The sequence below is a fragment of the Megalops cyprinoides genome, chromosome 6 (genome assembly GCF_013368585.1).
Source record: "Megalops cyprinoides isolate fMegCyp1 chromosome 6, fMegCyp1.pri, whole genome shotgun sequence".
Lineage (NCBI taxonomy): Eukaryota > Metazoa > Chordata > Actinopteri > Elopiformes > Megalopidae > Megalops > Megalops cyprinoides.
This window is the reverse complement of record NC_050588.1, coordinates 11,815,857-11,838,281: the sequence shown is the minus strand read 5'-3', so window position 1 is coordinate 11,838,281 and position 22,425 is coordinate 11,815,857. Positions and strand designations below refer to the sequence as shown.

At 51.2% G+C, this 22,425-nt stretch overlaps 1 protein-coding gene across 8 annotated transcripts in view; it reads left to right on the top strand.

The window, feature by feature from the left end:
- Positions 1–22,425, top strand: part of LOC118779983 (calmodulin-binding transcription activator 1-like) — a 317,969-nt gene that overhangs the window by 136,211 nt on the left and 159,333 nt on the right. For all 8 annotated transcript variants that reach the window (XM_036532364.1, XM_036532360.1, XM_036532357.1 and 5 more), the window contains one exon: positions 11,827–11,894. In XM_036532364.1, coding sequence (XP_036388257.1) covers positions 11,827–11,894 — 68 coding nt within the window. The remainder of the gene's footprint in view (positions 1–11,826; positions 11,895–22,425) is intronic.

Sequence of the window (22,425 nt, the reverse complement as noted above, 5' to 3'; positions counted from 1 at the left end):
CCCGCACGCCTCCGCCATCTCTGCCTCCGCCTCCACCTCCGCCGGACTCCCGCGAGCTCTCCCCTCCGTCCCGGGCTTTGCACCTTCCCTTCTTTTATTGTTACCACGTTCTAAACTTGGCCGGCGGACGGCACACTGCCCGGTGATGAGTTGCTCTGGAAGCGCGGCGCATTGTTTTTATATTCCCCCGATTTTGCTTTATTGTTTGTCCGCCCGGCTGGCCCTCCAACGGGTCTTTGAGCTGACGCGTCGTTTTTTTTTTTTTGTTTTGTTTTTTTCTCACCCTTTCTCTCCTCTTTAATTAATCGTCGGAGAAAAGCCATTAATTGCGGTCGCTATCAATCGCTTTCCCCCTCGCCGCGGCTTGCATGAGCTGTTTACTGCGTGACCGTGAGCTCCGGAGAAGCTTTTCCAATTCGGATCTAACAAGTGGCCCTCCTTTAAACCAAACAAACACCGCCGTTAATAGAAACCAATAGATAAGATCATAGACAAGGCGTAATGGCTTTTGATTACAGCTTTTAAGGCAGATGCAGGGAATGTGATGCTGAGATGTGGAATTCTGCAGCACGTTGCAGACAGTGCACAGCGTCCCCTGTTTAAAGGGTGGGAAAAGGCCGCCTGGTTACCTCTATATTGTTATTCTGGAACTGCACCAGCACAAAAAAACCACAGCTTTGCCGAAGCTGCTTCCACCTCCTTGCACTGAGTGACTGTGATGGTTATTGGTATAGTAGCATAATGCCGTTCATATGAACCATAAGTCCGATATTTCACTAAATTGATGTCAGTAGCACTAATGTATTATTTAGCAAGTGTGTAAAATAGTTAAAATGCAGGTGGTTGGACAGGTCAGGTGAGGCACAGATGAACTTCACCTTTTTTGAAAATGCAATTCCATATAACTGGCGACAAACCAGAAAACAAAACAAACAAATAGTAAATGAATACAGAGCAAATATGAAAGCTGAAGAAGGATCATGATCCCTGTGTTTTATTCAGCATTTGTTTGCTTCTGGATACAAATGAGTCCAGTGTTATTGCACAGTTGGACAACCGGGCTGCAATAGAGTCTATTCATTTGTCACTCACAGTCCTGCGCTAGGCTGGATTCTGGCTGGATGTTCAACTTGTAAAGTGATCTTTTGGGAGTTTCACAGGTGCTTTATTGCTCACAATAATATTTTGCTCGATAAGAGATAGGTCTCGGCCATCATGAGGAGGCCACGTTGAATTATTGAGGGAAGGGTTTATAAATCTAAAATAAATTAATATGAAAATGAGTAGCTTTCTCATGGTGCGCTCTCATTTTCTCTATGTACCATTGTGCTTGTGACTTTATTAAATTTGGTAACCTTTGGAACTTCGTACCCTTGCCCTGGATAAGGTTGAATAACATAGTAGCAAAAAACTCGCCCTATTAATTGTCGTATTCATTTTAATGTCAGTAGGTTCCTGGCTGCGGGTCGTTGCTGCACATTATTTTTTATATTAAATATCCCCGCTGTAACGCAGCTCCAGTTCTGCGCTGTGAAAGTGCCGTAATGTGTGTGTCGCCCTGGGGCTGCGACAAAAGCTGTTTCAAAGGGAGAGTGGCCAGTGATCTGATTGGCCAGCTCGAGGACACACCTCTGTCACACCCTCCGCTTATTAAAGAGGCAATACCGGCCCACCTGAGCTTTGAGACATCAGCGTTTGCACTGCTTAAATACCAAAATTGACTCAGACACCTATTTGATAACAGCACCAGAGATTGGTGTTGCTTATATAGCAGCCAGTGTCTTATAGCCTGCAATGAAGGACACGTCACTGGGGCTGATGAGCGAGCAAGCCCCAGAATTCGAATCCACCACTATAATCAGCAGCAGGACATATTCAGTGCCTCATGGGGGATGTCTGTAGGCCTGCGTGAAGCACAGAAGCACACTGGTTGTTTTGTGTGCCACACTGAATATTTTAATCTGTCTCTCCCTTCTCTTTTTCTGTTTGTTTTGCTCCTCCTCTCTCAGTCCCTCTGCCTCTCGCTGTTTTTCCCCTCCCTTTCTTTTCTTCCCTTTCTCTCTCATCGCACTCTGTCTCCATTTCTCTGTCTCTGTTGTCTCTCTCTCTCTCTCTCACACACACACACACACACACACACACACACACACACACTGAGTGGCAGTGACATCCTGTGAGAGACATGGGGCGCGTGCGTGGAGGCCGGGTCTCCAGCTCTCAGGGCTGAATGATAACACGCTCTCAGAGAGCTCTTTCGTTTCCATCGGCGACGGCGGCCCTGGCACACTGACAGGGGAGAAAACAATCCCGCTAAGTGGCAGCTCCCTCATCACCGCCCCGGTCACGCCGAGCTCTCCACAACGCCCCCTCCTCACCATGGGAAGATGGGGAACGCCGCCGGCCAGACCAAGGCCAAACATTGGAGAGCGACACTCTCCCTTTCTCTTTTTCTCTCTCTCTCTCTCTCTCTCTCTCTCTGTCCCTCTTCGTTCTCTCTCTGTTTCCCTCTCTCTCTCGGTTTCTCTGTCTCTCGTCCACCTGCCTACAGCCACTAACACATGTGCTGCGCATGAGGGAAGCAGGGAAAGCCTGGGGGCAGGCATCTGAACTGTTCCACATCGATTAGACATCGATCTCCGTGCGCTGCCCGCATAATGCAGGCCAGTGGCTGGCAGCCTGACGCCCGGCTCCCAGTCTGAGGAGGTGAAGCCAAGCACAGTAACACGGTTCTGAGTGGAGGGGAATATGAACGTGCATTAGAGAATGAGGGTAATGTGCAATGAGCTCAGATCTACATCACCACAGAATCTGTTTGCAAGCTCAGCAGCAGTGCCTCATCCAGGATTCGAACCCCTGACCGCAATCCCCAGATCTATGGACTGGTGTGCCGTCATCTGCAGCCTTCCTCTCTGTAACGCTGTAATGCGCTCTGTAATGTGCAGCTCCTTCCGGTTCCTCTCTGTAACTCTATCTGTAATGCGCAGCTCCTTACGGTTCCTCTCTGTAACTCTATCTGTAATGCGCAGCTCCTTACGGTTCCTCTCTGTAACTCTATCTGTAATGCGCAGCTCCTTCCGGTTCCTCTCTGTAACTCTATCTGTAATGTGCAGCTCCTTCTCGTTCCTCTCTGTAACGCTGTAACTCTATCTGTAATGTGCAGCTCCTTCCGGTTCCTCTCTGTAACGCTGTAACTCTATCTGTAATGTGCAGCTCCTTCCGGTTCCTCTCTGTAACTCTATCTGTAATGCGCAGCTCCTTCTCGTTCCTCTCTGTAACGCTGTAATGCACTCTGTAATGTGCAGCTCCTTCCGGTTCCTCTCTGTAACTCTATCTGTAATGTGCAGCTCCTTCCGGTTCCTCTCTGTAACTCTATCTGTAATGCGCAGCTCCTTCCGGTTCCTCTCTGTAACTCTATCTGTAATGTGCAGCTCCTTCTCGTTCCTCTCTGTAACGCTGTAATGCACTCTGTAATGTGCAGCTCCTTCCGGTTCCTCTCTGTAACTCTATCTGTAATGTGCAGCTCCTTCTCGTTCCTCTCTGTAACGCTGTAATGCACTCTGTAATGTGCAGCTCCTTCCGGTTCCTCTCTGTAACTCTATCTGTAATGTGCAGCTCCTTCCGGTTCCTCTCTGTAACTCTATCTGTAATGTGCAGCTCCTTCCCGTTCCTCTCTGTAACGCTGTAACGCTACCTGTAATGCACAGCTCCCTCCGGTTCCTCCCTGTAACGCTGCCTGTAATCCGCAGCCATGGCTTCTCTCCCGGGCTGAGCAGATGTGGATGGCGGGGCGGGAGTGCTGACGAGGTGCCACGGCCATTACGGCTCAACTCACGCGGGACGGCTTCTGTCAAGTCGGCAGGTTGGCCGTTTGGGGGGGAGGAAGGGGGGGTTTTGGGCCAGAGACAGAAGGGGGTTGTGGGTATTAAACAGCCGCGACAGGACATTCACTCAGGGGTGATAAAACACGCAGAGCGGTTCGCGCATCCTCCGGGCCGAATGCCCCCAGGATGCCCCGCCGGAAAGGAGATCTCTTTAGCCCCGCTCTGAGGCTCGCCCAACCGTGTTCCGCTGCTCCCACAAATACAGGGGACAGCTGGAGAATGGGAACTGGCATGCTTTCCTTATTTTTTTCCTTCCCTTCCCTCTCTCTGCTCCACTCTCGTCCTTCCTCTTTCAGTGTTTTCTCTCGCCCCGGCATCCCAGAATGCCCCTCTGTCTGCCCATGCCAGGATTGTAAATGCACCGAGGAGCCCGATTGCACCCCCCCCCAACCCCCACTCCACCTACCCAGCCTCCACTGTTTGATTTTCTCCTGAGCTGTAATTTAGCAGGTCTGACACCTCTGGCCCACTAATCAAATAGAGGAATCTACTGGCATTCCCGCACAGAACCCTGAGAGCATCAGAGACAGTGGTAAATGGCATTTAAAGGGATTATTTATCTACTGAGTGCAACAAACATGGGGCACTCTGGAGCTGCCTCCGCATGGGGAGGGGCCTGGGAGTCCCGAATCAATTATGAGCGAGGCGATTTCCTCCTGCTCCCTCTCTCTCTCTCACGCAGCGATGCATAGATTGAGCCCGAGGCCGGCATGCTTCCTTTTGGTCGCGGGTCGCTGTGCGCGGAGTCCACTTTGTTTTGGAAGCAAGCGCTGCCGCCCAAAAGTTGCTTGTACTCAGCGGGCGCCTCTCTGAAGTTCGCCCGTTCCGTTCGGATTCAGAGGAACCTGTTGACTGGCAGACGGTCTGGCTTTCTCAGACGCCCACGCAGGCGCGGCGCGAGAGGAGCATCAGGACAGAGTTTCAAGGACGGCCGGCGTGGCACACGCCACTCGAGCCGCTTGTTTTTCAGGCCCCTCGGCGGGTCACGTGACCCCGATGTGTTTACCGCTACGGCCCCGCTCCTCTCCCTTTCCCCCCAGCAGCTCCCAGTGTCTAATTGCTTTTCTGTTCCTCCTCCGGGGGATCCCGTGGCAGTCTGATCCTCTCCCTGGCCCCCTCTCTGATCCATTTGCACCCCTCCCCTTCCGGGTGGGTTTTCGCGGGTCGCCCTGGAGGAAATATCCGATTATCCCGGTTTATAGAGAGGGAAGAGAGAGAGGGATGGGGGGGATGCGGACGGAGATGCTCTTTTCGCCATTATTGTGCGCTCAAGCGCAGACCAAGGTCACAGCACCGGGACGTCTGGACGCCCCTTCCCAGGAGCCTCCCCCCAGCCCCACCCCCCACCACCAGCTATCTTCGGCTCGCACGAGATTAAGAGTTTGAGAGGACAAAACAGCCCTCCACTCTGGTTCTGCACATCCCAAGTGAAGTACGGGTTGAAAGAATGGGGTTGATATACTGGATGTGTTACCTATAAAAAGTCCACCTTGTGAATGACTCTATTTGATCCTGTTTCTTTGGTGTTCATCCTAATCTTGCAAAAAAAAATAAAATAAAAAAACAACAAAACCTTGGAAGCAAACAATATATCGTAAGAGCGGTTCAGAGCCGGAACACCATATCCCTCTTCAATAATTGTCCCACAGATTCGAGTTCATTTTTGGGGGCCCCATGGATCAAATGTTCGGAGCCTTTTGGAAGAGAATCCTTTTCAGGATGCGTTTTATTGACGGGTGGCTGATGGACTTGCCAGTGGCTCTCTTCTCCCTGTCGACAGAGCAGTGGCAGTCATTTTGAGCGATCCTGCTCGTCTCCTCTGCTGCATATATCTGTCCCCTCCGGCACTGGCCTTAACGCATACATCAAACACGCCAAAAAAAAAGCAAACGGCCTACACTGGGGTCAGCTGAGGACACCGTCATGGCCACCCCGACTGAGCCCTTTGTCAAAAACGTGCCGGGCACCCTGAATCAGACACAGGAGTGATGGAACACCGTGGTCTCTATATTTCCTTTTCATTTTATTTAATCAGTTTTCACGGAGGGGCCTATAAAATAAAATTAAAAAATTCACATAAATAATCTAGTTTGTTCTTTTAACACCACAAAACAAACCTGCCAGTGAGTCAAATTATTTGGCTCCCCCCCCTCGTCTTCAGGTACACTTATCAGACGTCGCAGAGGGTGCCGCCTTTGAAAAGGGAAGTGGTTTGTTGATGTATCCCTTTCACCGCAGATCGTGAGACGTTTCAAAGCTGATTGCCCCAAGAGGCCAATTTGCATTTCATAAAGTCGAGCAGTGAGCGTTGAGACATAAACGTGGGGGGAAAAAAACAGGGAGAGAAAGAGAGAGAGAGAGAGACGCTCCTTTGTAGAAGAAGAGGGGAGGCGGGAAGGAGTGTTTCCGTCTGGAATGGTTTCCCTTTGCGCCACCAGACTTTGGTGACATCACTCGCCACAGGACGCCTCCATCAATATGAAAGGGCTTTTGAGCACTCTCCCATCAGGCCTCTCTCCTTAGCCCGACTGCAGCGTGCTGTGTTCTTAACCTTGACTGACAAGTTTAGGTAAATATTACCTCCCGCCCCGCCCCTTCTTGATGCGCGTTTTTTGATTGCTCCGATGACTGCCGAACCCGTGAAGAGTGGAAAAGAGATTAGGCTCGTCTGCATTCGTCGCGCAAAGCTAAGGGTGAAGCACGTTGTGGTTAGATTAATCTTGGAGGTCTTCACCTTTGCAACATTCAGCAGAGTGAGACATTGAGAGAGACAGACACGCTGTCTGACACAGAGCGTGCCCGATCGAGCTGAAAAGGCAAGTCTGCTGCTCCGGCTGGCCCTACAGTGGTGGCGCCGCCCTGCAGGCTGACTGAAGGTCAAACAGATACGGTAGCCTCCAGCGGGCTACCCAGTATTGGAGCGATAAGGGCCCGGAGAATGGGGGGGGGGGGGGGGGGGTTTAAGGGAAGCATGGGGGGAGGGAAGGCAGCACCCTGTCGCAACTCACAAAGACTCGCAGGCATTCATCTTCATTTCAATACCAAACGATTTTGTCATGTAGTCTCTGAGGTAGCTGCGTGTCAGAGGTGGGGAGAGAAAGAGAGAGAAAGAAACAACTGATCGGGGAGATGGCTCCGCTTCTGAAAGCCGCTCTACAAAGGCCCTCTGTCTCCCTCCCACCCACCTCCCCCCCCCCCCACCACCTCCTTTCCCCCCCTCTGTCTGTTTCTCGCTCTCTCCCAGAGGATCGTTTCTTGTTTGTCTCTTTATATTCGTTTTGCCGATTAGAGGGGTTATCGTTTGTTCTCCCTCTTCATCTGCGCTTACGGCGAGAGGGGCGGCGTGCAGCCGCGGCGGAGCCGGGATTGACTAACAATCAGGCCGCGCAGATGGAAGCCTGGCGCGGGTGACTGATGCGCGCAGCAGACAGGAAGGGAAGGATCCGCTCAGCCCGCCGCCGCCAGAGCCGTGAGACACAGGGACAAAGACCAGTAACGCTGCACCCTGTAAACCTGTAACCTTGGGGTTGTAGGCTCACATGGGGGTAGAGACACTATAGCTTGACCACTCTCCCCACAACCTCCCCAAACAAGTTACATTCAGTACCAGTCAAAAGTCTGGAGTTTTATTATTATTTTTACTATTTTCCATATTTTAGAATAATAGCAAACACATCAAAACTTTGGAATAACACAAATGGAATTATGCAGTGACCAAAAGTCACTGTGTTAAACAAATCAAACAAGTGTTAAACAATTCAAAACTATCTTATATTTTAGATTCTTCAAAGTATCCAAAAAATATTTTTTAAAATGTAAATATTTTGGAAAGAAATTCATACACAGGCATGAACTTCACTATTTACATTTGTCTTAGAAATAAATTTTAAAAATTTAAGCATAATTAAAATGTCTTTGAACGCATGTTTCCCTTAATTAGGTGTGTCCAAACTTTTGATTGGTTCTATAACTCAAGTTTCTTCAGTCGATGATCCATTTGTAAAAATGACAGCTATGTTAAGTCATCCTGGATGGGCTTTTCATCTAAATAAGTCCTCTTCTGATCCTTCAAGCTCTTTAAAGATAGCAATAGGTGGCAAGGTTGGTAATGGTGGTGGGGGGTGGATATCTCTGGATATTTGGCTTGGCCCCAACATGGACCTATTCTCTTCATCGAGGTCCGTTTCCCTTCGCGAGCAGCGAGACCAAGCCATAACTCCTGATTAACTCACCAGCAGACACGGGTCTCTTGCAGCTGTTTTACGGCAACGTGTCTGCTTTTATTTGTTTTCCCTCCACAAGGTTATTGTACCTTTATGGTTGATCAGGGGTTTGTCCTGATGCTCGACATCTGTTTGGGGGGGGGGGGGGGTTTGGGAGGGGGGTGCAGTGCATCTCTTTTACGAGCTGGACCAGGCCCCCTTGTTTAATACCTCTCCGCCGAGATCCAGATGCTGACTTAATATGATTAAGATGAAGAAGGAACGGGTTCGAAACTCATGGACGGAAGCCAGTCCGCTCACCATTCTAGCCCACACCTCCCCCCAGTAAATATGCTTTGGAACTGCAACTCGAGTGCCTTTATTTGTACCTCCAACGTACCTTTATTACCTAAGTTCACCAGAATCTTTTTAGGTCTCCTCCTTTTTTCCCCCACCCTTTGCAAAAATAAAACTACTGTACGAGTGGCATAAATATTTCATTGACCTTCGGGTGCCTCGAGGACTTCAGAACTTTCCCCTTGTTTTCCGCCTCAAATCCCAATCTCTCTCCCCCTCAGTTCACTTTTCTGTTTCAGCTCCCCTTATTGGCATGACAAACACACACTTGTGTTGCCCAAGCATGTACATGGCAAACAAGAGCAGCAATACTAATACAACGGCGTGAGAATACAATAATACCTACAGCTAATAATTTACAATGATAAGAAGCAAGTGGCTCTCGCTCTCTCCCTCCCTCTCCAGCAGGCAATAGAAAGAGCAATTTGCTGTGTGAATGGGGAAGGGAGGCTGGCATCGAATCGATCGCGGGATGAATAAGGCTTTTGTTTTGTAATGTGTTGTTTAAAGGTGTTGTACCTTTTGGTTTTGTATTTTCAAGGTGTTTTTTTTAATGCTGCCTTATTCAGTTGTTAATACTTTCAGGCATTCCATGATTCTCTGTCTAGAGGAAGTGTGCTGTTTGATTCCTGTAGTTAAGCGGTGGAAGTATACATTGTGAGCGCTGACGTCATTGTCAGTAGAGGCCTACATCAAGAACTTGACTATAACAACTACCCACAATACTCAGTAGTCACCCCCACCCCCCACTTACACAATGCACACAGAAAAAGCATGGCTTAACAAGACGCCCCCTCACCCCACCCCACCCCACACCCCACCCCACACCTCACCCCACACCACAGATCAGACCTCAGCCTCAACATGGCAACCCATGGCGTGTGAGGTTTGGAATGGGGTGGGTTAGAGGGATCAATGGTGCATTGTTCCAGCTGGCACCTGGAAGCGAGGGTGCCAGTCACGTACCCCCCTCGGGTCCCCGGCCAGCGCTGGCTCCGCTGGCCCTCCCTGCGGGCCGCTGACATCCAGCCAGCGAGCAGGCGAGCGTGCCTCAGACTGTCAACTAAAAAGCCCTTGAGCGTGATGTAGCTGGCAGCGGGGCGCGTGCCGATTGGCTCCCCCCCTGCGTTTGCGATGTCGTGGCAGCACCGCACATCCCTTTCTGTCATTAGCGTTTGTGTTTGTTTTGTATTAATGTCATCCTGTTGTCTGATTCAAAGCCATTTCATTTGACGGGAATGGAATTACGTTTCCTGTGCCTGCTGTTGGCGGATGGGTTCTCTTCCCGTATGCAGGAGTGCGCAGGCTGAACTGGCCCTGCTGTTGGGACACAGCTGTCCCTCCTCGTGCCTCAGTGACTGGGTCAAAATCATTCCTCTTCCCTTGTTGCTGGTCCTTTAGTATTCAGGGCTCTCCTGAAGGCAAGGCCTGCCCCTAGTGACCAGACTCAGGAACGCACCCTTTCTCTGGCATATGCATATCATTGGCACCCTGGATGTAGACTATTTTTTTGTATACAGGATAAACCCCATCTCGTTTTCGAGGGAGTCCTGTGGTGGGTAATACAGCACACATACAAAAATATCGCTAAGATGTACAAAGCATACTCAATAACTTCTGTCTTACCCATTCAAACACAGGAATGCTCCATCTTTAGAAATGTGCGGAGGGATTACTTAGATGCAAAGAAACGTCTCATTTCTGATCACAAGGCTCCTTAAAACCAGAAAGGCTTTCTTGTGAGCTTGTCATGAGCCCCTGGGACTTTGAAACAAACATTTTGGGGTTTTTCGCAGGGAACAGCCGTTGTCACAGCGAATTGATGCTGGCGCTCTCCCGGGGGAGTTATCCACTGTAGTCGAGCGTACGTTGCAGAGTGACGGATCCTATGGTGACAAGCAGACTGATTTCCTGCGCAGCGCGGAGTGTTTGAACAGCGGCGGGGTTTGGAGCCCTCCCTCGCTCACGCTGAGAAGAAAAGAACACGGGACTTACAGCTTATTCTGTGTTATTTGGCTCTCTGTTCAAATGTTAACCAGTAAATGTCACATCCGCTTACACTGCCGAGGCACAGCCTGCGTGTACATAGAGCGGCAGCCGGGGGGGGGGGGCGCACAGGGGAGGAGGGACGAGGCGATTGGGTGGCTCGCTGCAATTGACAGACGGGTCCCCCTGTCTCCCGGCGGTTCTCTTGGGACTTCCTAAGAGGCTGCTCTCCCTCTTCCCTCTCACTCTCTCAGCGGCAGCAGCAGCGGCGGCATGGGGCTGTTACAGCGCCTGACAAACGCCCTGGGGCAGAGGAAGAATTGTTCGCTGTCACTGGTAATGATTAGCTCGTCTGGCAGAATCCAAAAGTGCTTCTATTTCTGCCGGTTAGCATCAGGGGAGGGGGGGGGGGGGCGCTGTCAATATCCACCAATCCGAGCTACTCTCTTTGCTCTGTCAGAGCTGCGTCACACCATGTTGCGCTGGAGTGAGTGGGGCCTACAACAGTGGCCCCGGAAATGTACGGTTTTTCCCCAGGAAGGGAAGGAACATCTTGAAATTCAATGTTTTTCAGAATCTCAGTCACGGCTTAGCCTTTTCTGTCCATTTACAAGCCTGTGATAATGCTTCACATTCATTCTACAGTGCATTCGTATTCATACTGTAACATCAGTTATTGGTAAGGGGAAATAAAGACAGGCTGGGATACATCTAAAATAGCCATATTCATAAATGGGGACATTTGTGACAGTGTGACTCATCCAAGCCTGACAGCAAAAGCTGTTTTTGGCCCTCTGTCCAATTTGGTCGGGTGGGTGGGGGGTGGGGTCAGTCAAAAAAGCCTAAGTACTCTTAGTCCGTGACAGCCAGCACAGTAACAAGAAATCAAAAGTCACAGAAGAAAAAGAAAAATAATGATGGGTTTTCAGTTCAATTCCGCTGGTCTGTGATGTCAAGGGCAAACTGTAACGTACATATTTTTTACTTCCTAATGCGGGAATAAAAAGGGAACAAGACAAAACCGCTGGCGCAGGCTAGCGACGGGATATCAATCCTGGGTTATGCTCCTTGAAGTGCTCATCTGTAATTTGATCAAAGCTCCCTCGCCTCGCGGCCAGGACTCGCGAAAGCCGGCCTGCCCTCGCACAAAGTCCTGCCGTTCTCCAGTTAAACCCGCATTTGATACCGGCGCCGCCATTGGGTTGCCATTGGACGCCACTCTCCGAACACTGTAGGTTTTGCTTATTTAGTGTACCTGTCAGCTATTCGCCGCGTGTAGCACGTGAGCTTTGAGAGAAATGGGGGGTGGGGGGATGTGAGTGTGTGGGGAGGGTACCCACACCGAATTAAGACGGGTGCAAAAGCCTGACTGTCACCTCCCTCCCCTCTTGTTTCCACAGGAGATCGCGGCATACTTGATAACGTTTGAGAAGCATGAGGAGTGGCTGACGACGTCCCCTAAAACACGGTGAGTACACGGCGCCATTGGCGGACTCGCTCGCGGGCTCGATCCTCCTGTGCCGTGAACCTCCGAGCGTGCCGTGCCGTATGTGTGTGTGTGTGTGCGTATGTGTGTTTGTTTTTTCCAGAAGCATGAATGAAAGGCCTCGTGATGAGGGTCAGGTGTCTCCTAGCGGTAGCTCTGGATGGGTGTTTCTGCAAAAGGCCCACATCCTTCCCCATAGTTGAGCTGACAGATAATGGAATGTTAATGCCCCTCTCCTAAGTTGAAATTGCAGTCGGGCCTATTAGCATAATGCGTTCTTTTCTCATTCGCACCGCTGATGTAGTGTTAATGTGCTCCGTGTCAGTCTGTCAATAAAGAGCCTGCAGATGTGAGCTGAGCCGCGATCCGCGATCTGCAGTCCCCACTCCATGATCCGCGATCCGCTCTGGGCTCGATTGAGGGGCCTGAAGCGAGGGGAGCGATCTGCAGGAGCGGGCACCGAGTGCGGCGGGCATCTGGGAAGGGCGAGGGAGGCATGCTTCCGCACAGCGGCCCTGGCGTCGTGTGTGAAGAGAGAAAGGAGCAATCAGACAGATGCCGGGGGGCGGCCATTAGGGCTCGAGCGTCTGCTTGCGTGAGTCACTGTGACCTGAGGTTAACCCGGCTTCTGCCTCCGCCGCGCAGCTCGCGCTCTGACACCAGCTGCCTCTCAGGTCCAGGCTGCAGAGCCGGCCTGCGTCTCAGGACGTTCAGCTAATAGGGATGCCACTGCGCACAGCGATCCGTATCCGATCCGGGAAGGGTGCTTCAAGGTCGTCGAGCGACGGAGTTGAGGACGTGTCTCGTGGGGCGAGTTCGGCATCCATGCCTCGTGCCGGACAGGGCGCGTGTATGTGTGCTTTAGCCTAATGTCCTACCCTGTGCAATGGCGTCCCGTCAGCCCCCGGCCCGCCCCGGGCTGCTGTGTGTAATTGGGCTGATTGCCGCGTGCGGTTTGCCCTGACTGCTTAATTCAGCAATCCGCTCTTTATTTTAATAATGCCTGGGTAATCCGGGCGGCCTGGGTAATCCAGGGTCATATACGGTAATCCATCAGGAATACAGGGCCTTGCTGCCTCCACAGTGCGTTACAGAGGTCACAGCCCTCATTGATTTGTATGTGGAAATCATATGAAAAAGGTGAAAAGGGATATTGTATCTGTGAGATGCAGCTTTAAGAAGAAAGGCCAATTTTCCCAGTGTGGGTGGCTGAGGTTTCCTGAACGCTTTAGCTGTATTCATGAAGAAATGAAGGAAGGGAACTGTGTATGGCAGCATGCATTGTTTATAGTGAGTCCAAGAGTCAGTGACTGCTGTGTGTCTGTGTGTGTGCGTGCGTGTGTGTGAGCAAGAGAGAGAGAGAGAGTGTGTGTGTGCGTGCCCGCATACTGTATATGTGTGCATGTGTGTGTGGGTGCCATTCTCCTCCCAGCGCCGCCGATCCTCCAGGGAGTCCCCTCTCCCCCAGTCAGGGCTCTGTGGACGCAATCGCAGCAGACAGCGCTGGGTGTGAGTGAGCTCCACCGTCAGGCCCGCTCCCAGGCCTGACGCTGCCTCTCCAGCGCAGGAGCGAGCGCCCGTCCTGATAAAGCAGCGGCGGGCCGGAGATCCGCACGCGCCCGTGACCGCTTTGTCAAAGTTCAATGCCAGCGATACTTCTTTATCCTTCTGCTTTTTTTTTCACACCAGCGCTGGACTTCTCGGGTATAATTAACCGTCCTCATTCATGTGCAAATGCGCTCGGGCCCCCCCCCCTCGGAAACAGAACTGACAGAGGAGTCTTCGCGCGCCCCTGTGCCCGTGAAGGAAATTGATAACAGCGTGGTGCGCTGGAGTGCCAGCCTCTGAATACATTTTCTCTGCCTTATTGCAAAAGGATGGGGGGGGGGGGGGGGGGGGGATCCTCTGGACCAAATCACAATCCCCCCGTTATCGTGGCCGGGATGTGAACCGGCACGTCCACAGTAATGGCTTCTCGGGTTCTTAGCTGAAGGCTATTGATGTCGAGCGTAATCTGTGAAAGGTTGCATTCTGGAGCGATCCGGGTTTCCCGGGCGGCGGTGGGGTCCTGCATGGAGAAAAGTGTGGGACGAGCTGGAGGTGACATGAGCTGATTGGGACTGGGACCTGAGCCTTACCGCCGGGCCACAGACGTGCTGGGGAACGCTGCCGCGGTTTTATTTTATTTTTTTTCTGGTTGTCAACAGCGAATTAAACACGGCGGTGTCCGCTGGCGATTTTCAATTGATTCAGGCAGACAGCGAATGAGGCTGTGGTCGAGGGGAGCTTGTCGGAAGCCGCCATCTTGGCCGCCAGTCAGCGAGACCGTGACTTGCCAAGGCGGCCCGGGGCTGGTGCTGATTCACAGCAAACCAGGATGCTTCTCTCCGAATGAGGTAGAGGGTCTGGGGTGAAAGGTCAGGAGGACAGGGGTAAGTGAGTGGGGGCGGTTCATCATGGTGAGCATGGAGGATGGCAGCGGCGTAGCACACCAATCAGGGAAGGCTGTGGGGCAGGGGTTTATGGACTGGGTGTGAGTGATAGATTAGCTATGGATAAGGAGCAGGGTCACGCCTGGATAGTCAGCTACCTCTGGGCTCTGATGCCTCAGGAGTCCCTGGAGGGAGAGGAGCTGTCCTGGAGCTAACAGTAATCCCACTCCACCTGACATGTAGGAATAGATTGGATTGTGCTCGCACGCATGCACACCTGCATGCATGTGTGTGCATGCACACAAAAACAGGAACTTATATAAACACAAATACATACACATCTCACAAGTAAATATATTTTTAAACAGGCATAAAAGCACACATACATTTACTTATACACATACAAAAAAGCATGTGAACTGCTGAACACACACACGCACAGACACACACATGCACACGCACACACACACGCACACACACACACATGCACACACACACACACACACACACACACACACACACACACACACACACACACACACACACACACACGCACTCCATTTAATTTCATCGCTTTTGTGTCAGTTCCAGCACTGTGAGAGCGGGCTCCGTCGGTTCACCTGCCTGGCGTGGTCAGCCAGGGGAGAGTAGCCGAGCACCGGGGTGATTGATTTGTACAGATCCTGTGATATACGTTCCCTTCCAGACAGGAAATGCAGCCGTGCCTAAAATCAATACAGAGGCGCTCGTGCTGACTGCCAGAACAGCACTACAACTGATTCAGGCCGGACCTGTCAAAGCCGGGAAAATGTTTTCCCAACTTAAATTTACACGCACTGCCGCTCCCCCCTCCACGGCCATGTAGCGGGACCGTTCCATTTTGGTCTTTATTGAAGGGCACAGAGAGCCTGATTTAAAAGTGACGCGTTACACGATGCTACAGAGACTGTGAAAGGAATACATCCAGGAACAGGACTTTTTTCCCTTTACCGCCTCATAGTCTGGTATAATATTCATGCCACACGTATACATCCCTGTGCTTTTAATATCTCTTCTCAAGAGGCACATGGGCCACCCTGCGCTCCCCACCAGGAACATAAATAAAAAATCCTCAAGCTCAGAATAGTGGTTTTGTCCTACGTGATGTAGAGGCACCGTTAAGAGGCGCACTGGGTTCAAAACAAAACGAAACCCAGGGAGAGTGAAGCGGTTACAAATCTACCTTTGGCCTGCATGCTTAGTATTGCTGCTCAGAGTATATTTTCAAATACAAATTGTTTTTTTTTCAGTTATAAGCTTAATAAATGCTAACTTTTTTTCAGAAAAAGTATGAGGTAGCTGAAGTTTGCGCTAAGCTTCAGTTTGACGCGCTGTATACGATGATCGTAAACCCCTGATCGTTTTTTTGGCCCCTCGTGTCCTTCAGATGCCTCTGTAGGCGCATGTGCCATATATAGGAATTAGACCAGCGCTGACAGCTATGTCTAACATGGCGCCAAACAGGACGGTGTTGCATGAGCCATCTGCTTGGCCTGGACCCACAGTCCTGTGCGGCGCTGCCGGTGACTGAGGGATGGGGCCTGTCACCCGGGGGGGCGGGGGGGGGGGAGCGCCACGCAAAACGCCTGTCCCACACGCCGCGCCTCGGAAACGAGGAGCCGCCGGCGAAAAGGACGGAACAGGACGGGACGTACCCAGAGTTCCCTCGCGGCCACTCGGCTCCGGGGGCCCCAGGGCGCCGCGCTCGCCGATATTGAAACCATCAAACAACATGCTCCCATCTTCCGAGGGCTCACGGTGACAGTCGAGTCAACTGCCTCCCCCCCCCCCCACCTCTCCTGGCCAGCTACCAGACGATGCCCCCCTCCCCCCGTGCTGTTGTGCCGTTCCGAAATGAAACCTGTCCTCCCACAAGACCGCTTCCGAAGACACTTCTTTTATTAAAACCCGCAGCAGTGACACAGGGGCACGGCGACAACAGCAGCAAAATAACCCGTGTGGAAATAAATTGCCCTTTATATAGAAAACAGGATGTGCATTCCTGTGTGTGTGTGTGTGTGTGTGTGTGTGTGTGAGTGCATGCACGCATGTCTGTGTATGCATTTATTGGGTTGTAAACGTGCTTGCGCGAATTTGTTCTACCACGTCAGTGTGTCTGCGTCTCTGCACGCGTGTGGGTGCGTCGGGGTCTCCGTGTATGTGCGCGTGCCTGTGGACGCGCGCACGTCTCTGCCCCTCTGTGCTCACCGCAGCCCTGTCAGCGGCCGTCGCTGTAGCTGTGACTCCGTGAGCCCGTGCTGTCCGCCCGTCTCTGCGCTGTGCGTCAGCTGGCCTGTGAGGGGAACGCGTCTGATTGTGTTTGTATGGGATACGCTACTTCCTGGCTCCAGGCCAGCGCTGAGCGGTGAGAGGCTGGAGAGAATGAAGAGGACAGAGGATTGTGGGAAGAGTGTTCTGCTTTTATATGGCCGATAAGGGGCAGAGTTAGATTAGTGGGAAAAAATCCTCTCCTCTATATATATATTTTTTTTGCCCTCAGTCCTTGAGCCTCTGAAGAAATGAAATACACCATTGTCAGCCTGTCTTTTTCTGAGTCCTGCGGATACATTTGTTTGGTTTAACTGCGAACTTACAGCGGACAGTTTCTAATGTTCAGTTCCTCGGTGTGCCTTGATTATAGCCAGGGTCAGGGTCAGTGTTAGACACGGGGTTAGCGGGTTTCCCTGAGGTCAGAAGCACCAGAGTCAAAGCAGGGCAGACCACTCTGGGTAGAGCTGTCTGTCACTGCGTCCCACACGAGGACAGGGTAGTGGCATCTTGTCACAGCGAATCTGTGGATTCAGATTTATCCTCAGGTCACCCACGGCACTCATTAGGACACAGCATGCCGCTAAAGCCAACACCCCCCCACACAAACACACACACACCCCACCCCGAGTGCCGCCAGCCCACAGCTGGACCAGAGTTCAGCGGTTACCAGCTCCCTGGACAGAGAAACACACCAGTGAGAGGGGAGAAGGAGAAAGAGGTGAATGAGAGACGGAGGGAGTGAGAGACAGAGTCGCTGATTGGAGGAGAAGGCGGGTCTGGGAAGGGGCCGCCTGAGAGGCGATGAAGATGATGGAGCGAGAGAGGTCTGGGAAATGGCAACATGTCAATATGAAATGGAGGGCGAGCGAAGCTGACGGGGGGGGGGCGAGGGAGCGCCCGCGCCGAGGGCTCAGGGGGGCATGATGGATGCGGGGAGGGAGGGAAGGGACGGCGTCGGGCCAAGGGTGGCCGGAGACGCAGACGGAGGAGAGAAAAATAAAGAGCGCGGCATGGGATCCGGAAGAGATGAAGGATGGAGACGACCTGACAGGGGGAAAAAGACACCGGGGATGGATAGGAGAGAGGGCGGGTGTCATCCATAAAGCACCTTTCAGAGACCGGCCCTAGCACAGCGCCTCCACAGCCAGCTCCACTTCCTGCTTGCCTTCTCCCTATTATATATTAAATATCCCCTGCTCTCCGTTAATTTGGACTGTGAGCCATTAGCCTGAGAGAGTTCCATCTTGGTCATTCACAAGTGGCCCGCAGTGTTATAATAACGGGGATGTCCTGTTGATTGAGCAAGATTAGACAGATTTTCATTCAATGTAGTCATAAATTACTATCAGTGCACATAACTGCTATCCGTTTATCAGCTCACCTGCAAGGATCTGCTTGAATCTTTACACTGCTAATGTGGTGAGACTTCTGTGTTGGCCAGCCGAATTGTCTCAGTTTTAACGTCTCAGTGAATATCTGAGTGCAGAGATGTTTTTGCCACTACTTTGCCAATATACACAATATACACCTGCTCCCTAAGAGCCGCGGACAGCGATAACTAACAGAAACAATCAAATACGGAAATGTCTCAAACCAACAAAGGCAATAAAGACTGAAGGCATTAACATGGAGTGGAGTGAGGGGCAGGCGGGATCTGGCTGGAGGAGTGAACAGGAATGGGGATAGACGGGGAGGTGTGTGTCTAGCAGGTGTTCAAGGAGAAAGTGTCAGCCAGGCGGTCTGGAGCAGGCGAAGGGCCTGCCTCTGTTGCGCGACGCTAAAAGGCCTAATTCAATTAGCGCTTCTGCGCCGCTGCACCTGGCTCTGCCTTGCCCACAGCTCGGGTCAGCGGCCTGGCCGACTCCGCCGCGCCGAGCCGACCGCGAAAGGCAAATCAGTGGGCGGACGGCCAGTAAAATGGTCCTCGGAGGCGCTCACGGGAAGTGAAGTCCAGAGCCAGGATAAATGTGGGAATATTTACCTCTTGGTCCAGATTTCATTTCCTAGCAACCCTTTCTGCAGAATGCTTTTGCAAGACTCTCCTTTTTTGAGACTACTAAATGTCCTGACCCCTCCCCCTTCCAGCCCGCCTCACTGACCCGCCCCCTACTCTCCTCCTCTCTCTGTGTCAAGCAAATTTGTGGAGCAACTTTCTTGGTGCACGATTTCAAAGACCTGCCAGTGCTGAGGTTCAATTGATCCCTAGGTCGCGGGTCGTGACCGTGCCGACGGTGCTGCGGTGACGTGATGCACCATTTTGGGCTCGTCCCCGGTGGGTCCTGCCGGCGGAAGCAAGATTAAGGCTCTCGCTGGGGGTTTATGCTTGGAGCCGAGCCCTAGAGCTCAAGCTCAGAGTCATGCCCTGGTTCCGGTGTCACGACCCACCCACAACGGCTGACATCGGTCATGCGAATGTGTGCAATGGCTGGAGTCCCTGGCGTCGTATCAGAGATGGCCTGCGGTGGAGAACACCTGCATGTAGAGAGACTTACAATAAGAAACATCTGTACATAGGGACACTGCCTGTCATAGACACATACACCCAAAGAAAGCTGCATTGAGACAAACAAGCCCTCAGAGACTCCTACAATCAGAAGAGCCGAACCTTGTTCTTAAATGACACCTGCAGTGAGAGACATTTACATGTATAGAGACTTGCACTGCGCCTATAGACACCTGCATAAGGTGAGACCAGCAATCAGAGTGACCTTCACTGGCAGAGTCCTGTCCTGGGATGTCCTTGCCCAGTCAGCACAGACCCCAGCTTCTCTCTGTTAAGGCTTCTTTGAGAGGCGTCTCGGGCATCAGAGGGTAGGGCATTGCCTGTCTCAGTGCTAAAATCGGAGGTGTGTTATGTAAAGAGGAGAAAATAGGCCCTGTCCGAGTTCCAGAGAGAGCCGCATGAGTCATCAGCCCCAAACGCCTCCCCGGCCCCCCCCGCTCCCCCAGCTGGGACACGCCAGGCAGGAAGTACACAGAGTACGTCTCTGAGCACCACGCTGCCCTCAGACGGGCGCAGCCAGACGGTGACTTTCCGCTCGCCCGTGACTTCCTCAGTGACGAAAGGATTTGCGTCGCCGTGGCAGGTGCCCACAGGTGTGTTCTCTCCGTAATTCGGGGACACAAGAGGGAGGCGATCCGGTTTGCCGGCCTCTTCCGGTGCCAAAGTCTTCCCCTGTGCACCGAAAAATTCCACCTTAGTCATCATTCACAGCTAGGTCACGAGCGCCGAAGAAAGGCGCCACTGTCATGTCATCACCTTGCCCTGACCAATCCCACAATTCCGTTTTGGGGAAGCATCAAGGTCAATCTCTTGTCAGTCGTGCTTCACACTGTTCTTAATTTAGGCCAAATGCGAAAGGACTTGGGCAACGTTTACAGAGGACAGGGAATGAGAGTGAGCCAAGGGGGTGGGTGTGGGCCAAAGGGGGCAATAGTGGCAAAGAGGTCAGTATGGAGCAAAGGGAGCGGGAGTGGCTTGGGGGGGCGGGGGGGGAGTGGGTACCTTGGCGTTGGGGCCACCATGTGCCCCTGTGTCTGAGCCAATCATCATCTGTCAGACCACAGCCTTGTGCCAGGATGGGCACAGCGAATTGGCAAATGGAAAAGAAATTACCTCTCCATGTTCAGCCAATCTTCAAACGGACGTCTTGGAGGGAGTCCATCGGGGAGGGGGGGGGGGGGTCCTGGCGATACATCATCATGTATTATCCTTTTGATACATCATCATCTCCTCTTCAGTGCTTCAGCTGCAGACACAAAAGCGCATCTTTAAAGGCCTTGTTATAGAAAACGGAGGGAGCAAAAGACAAAAAAACTAGCCCGTCATAAATTTTGCATCACCAAATTAATGCATGCAAATGTATAAAGTTAATAGATAAATTATTCAGGCTTTTGTGTGTGTGTGTGTGTGTGTGTGTGTGTGTGTGTTTGAAAAGGAGATGAGAAAAGCAAGGTGAGCACCATCTCAAATTGGAAAATTAATATTCATAACTTTTTTAATGAAGTTACAGAAATGACTGTCAATTCAAGGTTTAACCGAGGTTTAATTAACGGTTGCAGAAGCCGACGGTTTTCACGCAGAGAGAATCAAGGAGAACAAGATTGCTGACAGTTATTTATTTATTCCTTCAGTCATTTATTTTTGAGCAATTCTACTGAAACCAAAAAAAAAAAAAGATTTTAATCTCTGGGAATATGTTCGCTGTGTATGAGTCCATAATTAAGGGTTACGTAGAGGTTAACTTTATGTAATATTCAATTCTAATGGAGGAAAAATGGAAACATTAAATGACTTTGTTTAACTCAAGATACTGGTTTTAGAAATATAGCCTTCAATTTTATCATATTAACCAAAGTTAAGGCTGCAGACCCCAGAGATGCCTAAAATGCTAGTATTTCACCATTTTTCCTTATTACTGAGTTATTACTATTTTATAAATCGATAAATAGAGCTATAACACTATGAAAATATAATACCAAACATTTTACCATTGTAAAACAGTTGAACTGTAACTATTGACTAATGACTATGTACCTTCTTTAACTAGGGACAATATCCCCCCCTTTTCTGCACAGGTTACCAAAAGGTAACCATTACCTAGTTAGGCCTCAAAGCTATGGGCTCTTCTGACCCCCACAGAAAGAGTCAAATTGTTAATAAAAACAGTGTCTGTGCCTACTTTTCTTTGAGCATACGTTATCAGTTCCAGCATTGAGGAATCCACATGGGGGTCGTTCGGTGAGAAAACAAAACACAGGGAAAGTGTTCGTTTGGATGTACCAAGCGTTTATGAGGGTCGTTTTACTTGGCGCCCCTTTTTCAGCTTGATGTGTGTTTAGTGCGGCTCTGGCTGCTCTTTAGCTGTGTATGGTCTTGTTGTTCTCGTTGCGCCATGAATTTAATGCATCTTTGCCAAGATAGCGATCCAATGAGAGCGCCTGCCAAGTAAGCAACGATAAATGGTATGCATGTTAAATAATAACTGAGAGGCGCACCATCGATCATTTTTCAGAGAACAGTCCGAGACGCCCTTTAAGCGTAGCACTCACGCCGGGCGGGCCCCGCCTCGTCTGCGTCCCCCCCAAAGGCTGAGGCCAGCCGCGCTTGTTGGCAATGCCGATGACGCCCATATAAAATCCATCCTCTGGCCTATAAGTAATCCTTGCCTTTGCTTTTAAATGCGATCAATCTTTCAAAGACGACGGGGAGAGCTCGCCCGGCGTCAGATGCGGCCCGCCCTCGCTGCCTCGCGGCGGACACGCTCGTTTGGCGGTGACGTCGGGCAAGGAGAGAGCTTCAATTATTTACAGGTGACGGGCTCTTTGCATCGCTCGTGGGGCCTGTAAACGGCCGTCTCTCTGTAATCAAGCCCATGAGGAATAATCAAAATATGTCCTGCCTGCCCAGGGCTGCCCTGTAGCTGCAGGATTTCAGATCCCATTTCTACTGGTGGAGCAGAGAGGGGAGTCCGCAGTGAAATAGTAGCTACTTGCATATCTGCTGAGAGATGCTTGACAGAAAATTTGATCTGCCGATGCCCATCTACCTTAGAGGACGGCCCCAGTCAAAAACCAAAAGGTAGCATCTATTACGGTGTGTGCCAATCACGTTAATACATTTCTGAGCATTCTGAACCTGGCCCTGTAAGCCCACAATCAAACACTCCTCCTTCAGCTAACGGTGCTAGCCGGCCCCACTGCCAGCCAACCTTTCGTTAGGGTGTACGCACAGCTCAGAAAAAAAAAAAGCTGGTTTTCCTCGTGACTCC